General features: G+C 39.9%; 1 protein-coding gene across 4 annotated transcripts in view; it reads left to right on the top strand.

Moving 5' to 3' along the window:
- The first annotated feature begins 5,862 nt into the window (after positions 1–5,862).
- ankrd13b.L (ankyrin repeat domain 13B L homeolog) overlaps positions 5,863–7,198 on the top strand; it is a 114,825-nt gene continuing 113,489 nt past the window's right edge. The window contains exon 1 of one of the 4 annotated variants that reach the window (XM_041581672.1): positions 5,863–6,325. In XM_041581672.1, coding sequence (XP_041437606.1) covers positions 6,224–6,325 — 102 coding nt within the window. In that variant the 5' untranslated portion in view covers positions 5,863–6,223. The remainder of the gene's footprint in view (positions 6,326–7,198) is intronic. The other 3 variants (XM_041581671.1, XM_041581674.1, XM_018246090.2) reach the window with 3 other exon arrangements.

The raw sequence follows: 7,198 nt of genomic DNA, 5'->3' as shown, positions 1-7,198 counted from the left end.
ATTTATTATTAAGACTACATACAACTTTTGTACAAATTTCCCACCCTATGCAAACTGACCTAAGCGCAAGATCACTAGCGAAGTTTCACTAGGCACAAATGAATGCTAGTGCACCTTCACTATAAAATGCTGGCACAGCCGAAGTAACGCTAGCAAAAAGTCGCCAGCGTTCAACGCCCGGGATGAAACTTTGAATTTTAGTGAATTAGCGTATTTGCATCTGGCAAAGTGGTGTGATGGGTGCGAAGCTGATGCTGGCAAAAATTTGTGAATCTGCCTCCATGTCTCCCTATACCAACACCAATGAGTTTCCTATAACACAAACAATGGAGGTATTATCCATGAAACCAGCACTTCATTCTGTCACGTATCCTTGTAGGTACAGTATTTATACATGGAACTGGCTGTTTATTAAGTATTTTGGGGGGTATTAAACATGAAATAGATTATATATTTTTACTGTGATGTGTTTTTTTTATGCATGGAACTACAGAACTTAGGGGATAGGGGTTGATGAATGGACCACCCTGTTGTTACGCTATTGAATTTGCACCTAATTTAACTTGTCACGTGCTCTTGGTGTTGGCATTGTCCGATGCTTGTGTTCTGGGGCCATTATACATGGAATAGTCATTGTATTTTTTCCTGCCCCAAATTATAAATTAAAATAGTTACCTTATTTGCCCTGCTATGAGTTCTGAGGTGTTACACGTGATATTGGCCCTGCATTTATCATGCCACAGGTTCTGGGGTTTCAGAAATTAAATTGGCCCTGAGATACTATAAATAATCTGTGTAGAAGATGTTTTTTATTTGCTGCCCAAGCATAACAATAACCCTCCACCCATGGTTGAACAAGTGGGCTTGACACCAACCACAAATGGGAGTCCACAAGTTCTTCCCAAGAAGAATTTGGGAATGCAGTTTTGCCAGGTTAATACACATCTCCTCTTGGTCCATAAGTGGAGTTTACCACCTGTCATACACAGAATTCACTTCAACAATCTGGTACTCACTTAATAATGTTACACTACCATATATAGGTGTACACTACCATACATCACTACTTCGGGTCTACAAAGTACATCTCAAGACTTAAGCTTCTCTCTGCACGCAACCTTTTTCTCAATACACATTACATCTTCATAATCCCACATCCTGGACTTTTCATGTGCTGCACCCATTCCCTGGAATATATACCTCCATGCATTTAGATTCTTCCAGTACATCAAGGCTTTCAAAAAATAACCTTTACCACCTTTAACCTCCCCTTCCTACCCCCCCATACTCACACCCAGACGCAAACTACTGGCACCATCTCTCCCTACTATTCCTACTGTCCCACAGCCACAGTCCCTTCCCAGAGACTATAATCCCACTGTTACTATAGGCACCATCTCTCCCTACTATACCTGCTATCCCACAGTCACACTCCCTTCCCAGAGACTATTATCCACTGTTACTATAGGCACCATCTTTCCCTACTATACCTGCTATCCCACAGCCACACTCCCTTCCCAGATACTATTATGCCACTGCTACTATAGGCACCATCTCTCCCTAGTATACCTGCTATCCCACAGCCAAAGTTCCTTCCCAGAGACTATTATCCCACTGCTACTATATGTATCATTTCTCCCTACTATACCTGTCATCCCACAGTCCCTTCCCAGAGGCTATTATCCCACTGCTACTATAGGCACCATCTCTCCCTACTATACCTGCTATTATCCCACAGCCACAGTCCCTTCCCAGAGACTATTATCCCACTGTTACTATAGACACCATCTCTCCCTACTATACCGGCTATCCCACAGCCACAGTCCCTTCCCAGAGACTATTATGCCACTGTTACTATAGGCACCATCTCTCCCTACTATGCCTGCTATCCCACAGTCCCTTCCCAGAGACTATTATCCCACTGTTACTATAGACACCATCTCTCCCTACTATACCGGCTATCCCACAGTCACACTCCCTTCCCAGAGACTATTATCCCACTGTTACTATAGGCATCATCTCTTCCTACTTTACCTGCTATCCCACAGTCTTGTTTATAAGGATATATTTTACAAGTTATTCAAAATTCTAGTGTATTGTAAAGACATTCTCCAGCTTGTAATATTATTATTATGTAATAGTATTATATTGTAATTTATATAGTACAATCTGCAGCATTAGTAATGAAGGCAGGGTGTGCTGTTTAGGAATGCTGGTTGTCACCTGTTCCTGAAATTAATAAATTATTTTCTTCTTCCCCTGAGGTGACAGCATAACAATAGCAGAGCTGTCAGTCCTGACTAACCATACAGGCCAGAGGCAAGGAAGAGACAGTGAAAATGACTTTACTGGCTTTACTCCAGATTTGACATGGTGTGACTGGCTGTCCAGGAAGCAAGACAGTAATTGGAACTACAGACCAAAAATATATTATACAGAGCCTGAACACTATATCATTAGATTTACACAAGCTCAAATTTACATGAGCAAAACAATAATAGACCAAATACATTTATATTTTGTTTCACAATGAAACAATGAAATAAAATATAGATGGGTATAAATATGATACCCCTGTTTAGCAATCCACATCCACTATATTTATGATAAATGTGGCATTATAGAAGAAAATTATAAGAAAATATAATTGTGCAAATATTACTCAGATGCTGACTTATGGTTCTAACCCTGAGGAAACGCTCTCTGGTTTAGCCAAGATGGCGGACATACTTTCACGTGCCCACCTTGTCCCATCCACAGAGGATGACTGTGCACCATATCTCCTTTTTTTTTTTTTTTATAAATTCTGATCTCAATAAAAGTTATATACATAAAAAATAATGTTAAGAATTCCAAATACTAAGTTATCTATGAAATTCAAACACAGGATCATTCATGAATTATGGGAGCTTGCATAACAATGACACAAAAACATCCACAGTATCATTCGAGTATAGAAATAGGAATTCCCACTCATACAGACATGTTCCACCTGGTGGTGTAATTAGATGTTACAGGGCCCCACAGCATATTCAATTTAGGGTTTCAAAAACATTTGTAAAAAGTTTGACTTATTCTACCAAAATATATTGGAATTACTTGTTAATTAGGGCCTCACTGGGCTCTCACCACTCCTGGGCTATCCTGTAATTGCAGGGTCTGCTTTCTCTGTAGTTGCGCTCCTGGTTCCACCCATATACAGCTAATTATACACAAAAAGACAGAAATGGCAAATTGCTGATTTTTTGCACACAGCATGGAGCATTGTGAATGAGCTTGAGTAAGGTCCAAAAAATTAACTGAACTTTGGAGTATATCCCTCAAGTTGTACAGTAATGGAGTATATCCCTCAATTATAAAAAGATTCTAATAATGTACCAGATTTTCTACATTGCCCAACAAGGCCATGCCAAGCAAGCCGGGAAGCCTAGACAACCCTGTATAAATATATATTTATAATACACAAAAGCCATGAATATCTTGTAAATGATATCCTTATAAATGGTGACTAGTGATGTCATCAGTTATAAACGGTGAATAGTGATGTCATTTTTGTCACAAGACTCACTAAAACTTGCGTATCATAATAAATAAAGTACCCCTTGTCAGTTTAGTGATTTTATATGGTCATGGAACTCCTCAGTGACTTATAATATCCTTATATTTTACAATAGGGGTTACTTTATTCACTATGTTATATAATGTAAGTGGTGTCTGGAATTCCATAGATAATTGGTACTGTAATGCCTTTATACCTTTATCATGAGGAATGTTCGTATACAATGAGATCACATCTATAGTTACCCATATATATATATATATATATATATATATATATATATATATATATATATATATATATATATATAGACACTCCAAAGTGAATGCACTCAGCTCCTCTACTCAAGCCGTCTTCCTGAAACATTGAAATACATTTTTTTCTTTTTTTCACATATGAAGTCCTTGGAGTGCGGTTTGTACCAAAGATATTTTATATATATATATATATATATATATATATATATATATATATATATATATATATATATATATATATATATATATACATATATACAGTGGTGTGAAAAACTATTTGCCCCCTTCCTGATTTCTTATTCTTTTGCATGTTTGTCACACAAAATGTTTCTGATCATCAAACATATTTAACTATTAGTCAAAGATAACACAAGTAAACACAAAATGCAGTTTTTAAATGAGGGTTTTTATTATTTAGGGATAAAAGAAATCCAAACCTGTGTGAAAAAGTAATTGCCCCCTGAACCTAATAACTGGTTGGGCCACCCTTAGCAGCAATAACTGCAATCAAGCGTTTGCGATAACTTGCAACGAGTCTTTTACAGCGCTCTGGAGGAATTTTGGCCCACTCATCTTTGCAGAATTGTTGTAATTCAGCTTTATTTGAGGGTTTTCTAGCATGAACCGCCTTTTTAAGGTCATGCCACAACATCTCAATAGGATTCAGGTCAGGACTTTGACTAGGCCACTCCAAAGTCTTCATTTTGTTTTTCTTCAGCCATTCAGAGGTGGATTTGCTGGTGTGTTTTGGGTCATTGTCCTGCTGCAGCACCCAAGATCGCTTCAGCTTGAGTTGACGAACAGATGGCCGGACATTCTCCTTCAGGATTTTTTGGTAGACAGTAGAATTCATGGTTCCATCTATCACAGCAAGTCTTCCAGGTCCTGAAGCAGCAAAACAACCCCAGACCATCACACTACCACCACCATATTTTACTGTTGGTGTGATGTTCTTTTTCTGAAATGCTGTGTTACTTTTACGCCAGATGTAACGGGACGCGCACCTTCCAAAAAGTTCAACTTTTGTCTCGTCGGTCCACAAGGTATTTTCCCAAAAGTCTTGGCAATCATTGAGATGTTTTTTAGCAAAATTGAGATGAGCCTTAATGTTCTTTTTGCTTAAAAGTGGTCTGCGCCTTGGAAATCTGCCACGCAGGCCGTTTTTGCCCAGTCTCTTTCTTATGGTGGAGTCGTGAACACTGACCTTAATTGAGGCAAGTGAGGCCTGCAGTTCTTTAGATGTTGTCCTGGGGTCTTTTGTGGCCTCTCGGATGAGTTGTCTCTGCGCTCTTGGGGTAATTTTGGTCGGCCGGCCACTCCTGGGAAGGTTCACCACTGTTCCATGTTTTTGCCATTTGGGGATAATGGCTCTCACTGTGGTTCGCTGGAGTCCCAAAGCTTTAGAAATGGCTTTATAACCTTTGAAATTGAACTCAGGTGTGATAAACCACAGTTAAGTTATTTTTTAACAAGGGGGGCAATCACTTTTTCACACAGGTCCATGTAGATTTGGAGTTTTTTTTCTCCCTTAATAAGGTAAAGCTTCATTTAAAAACTGCGTTTTGTGTTCAATTATGTTATCTTTGACTAATAGTTAACGGTTTTTGATGATCAGAAACATTTAAGTGTGACAAACATGCAAAAGAATAAGAAATCAGGAAGGGGGCAAATAGTTTTTCACGTGTGTGTGTGTGTGTGTGTGTGTGTGTGTGTGTGTGTGTGTGTGTGTGTGTGTGTGTGTGTGTGTGTGTGTGTGTGTGTGTGTGTGTGTGTGTGTGTGTGTGTGTGTGTGTGTGTGTGTGTGTGTGTGTGTGTGTGTGTGTGTGTGTGTATATATGTAACATTTACCACGTCATATTTTGTGTATTATTTGTAAATGTTGTCCCAGATGTAGGATGATTGGTTTTGTACCATCATTGCTCACATTTATTGTGATTGACCAATAGATGGCACTCATTCCTTTACATTTGTACGGGAACTACAAACCCCATAATGCAAATCGCTCCTGCCAATCACTGGCAGCAGCATCCAGTTCAGTGCACACAGCTGAGCTAAAGGCAGTGCTGCCAGGGAGGAGTCCTGAGATCACCAGGAGCCCCTGGCACAGCCTCTCATCCTGGCAGCTTTTTTACCAGTGCCGTACCAAAACTTTCTCCCCTCTGCCCAACCTTTTCCTTCCATTTTCTGTAGCAGTGAGTAGTGTGGACTGGGAGCTGCCAGGAGATGTGCATCTGTGTCCTGGGCTCAGGAGTACTTGCTACTGCTATTACTGCTGCTGCTGTATAAGGACACACATTTCCAAGGCACACAGGCATGCACCCACTGCTTCCCTGAGACCCACCCCTTCTGTCCTCTCTCCCACACCACTCTACACAGCAATTTGGGGACAATCCAGCATGAAACGAGGATGATGCCAGCAAGGAAAGGTCCGGACAGCAGATACCCACTGCACTGCCTGGTGTGGCACAATAAATACAGGGAGCTGGAGAAGGAGCTCACAGACAAGCAGGTGGGTGCCTGGTGTTGCATGATGTGTGTACTGTAGGGAGAATGTAGGTTGCCCAAGGATGCGTGTGTATGTGTGTGTGGGGAGGGGAAACGGGCAAAGCAAATATTGCTGTCTGTCGATATATGCTGTTATATATAAATATATTTGTATATGTCAGTTGGAATAGAGACAACGGGGCTCATTTACTAAGGGAACCAGACCACAATTTATGCCAATATTGAACACATTTTTATAATGACATTATATTGTCTGCATTGCTCAGGGTGCTCCACGAGTATTGCTTTCATTGGCATCACCCGCTGCAGTCACACAAGGTAACCCTGTTTCTAAACGTAAAGTATCGAACGGAAGCTTCTATCAGTAGTGTCCCCTGAATTCCCCTGCACCCACAAATTTGCATCAGATGTATGTGTCAGTATGTGGGAGTTTCAGTCACTATCTGCTTACAGATGATATTTTGATACCTTTCCTAATTGGGGGAAACAGCTTTATTGGGCAAAAAAAGTGGTTAAAGTGCAACTGTCAGTCATATGACAGCAGCCTTAGGGAGTGTCATTTTTGGTATAGTCTGTATAGATAATACATTTTAGAAATAGTACAGCATCGTAGGTTGTCATGTAGCGGGTATTAATACCGTATATGTGCAAGGGTCATTTTGATTATGTTTATTGGAAACGTGAACCCAGAACCATAGAATCTCGGCATTGACATGATGTTACTTTTATAACAATATTAAAGGGTAAACTCTGAACTATATATTGGGTGTTACAGTGGGTTACATTTCTTTATTATTTACCATGGTAGAAGTGTCCAACCTCAAGCATCTATTAAACTACAACTCCCATAATCCTCTGTTGGAATATGATGGAAGAT

The sequence above is a fragment of the Xenopus laevis genome, chromosome 2L (assembly GCF_017654675.1).
Source record: "Xenopus laevis strain J_2021 chromosome 2L, Xenopus_laevis_v10.1, whole genome shotgun sequence".
Classification (NCBI taxonomy): Eukaryota; Metazoa; Chordata; class Amphibia; order Anura; family Pipidae; genus Xenopus; species Xenopus laevis.
This window is presented reverse-complemented; position numbering and strand designations above follow the sequence as displayed.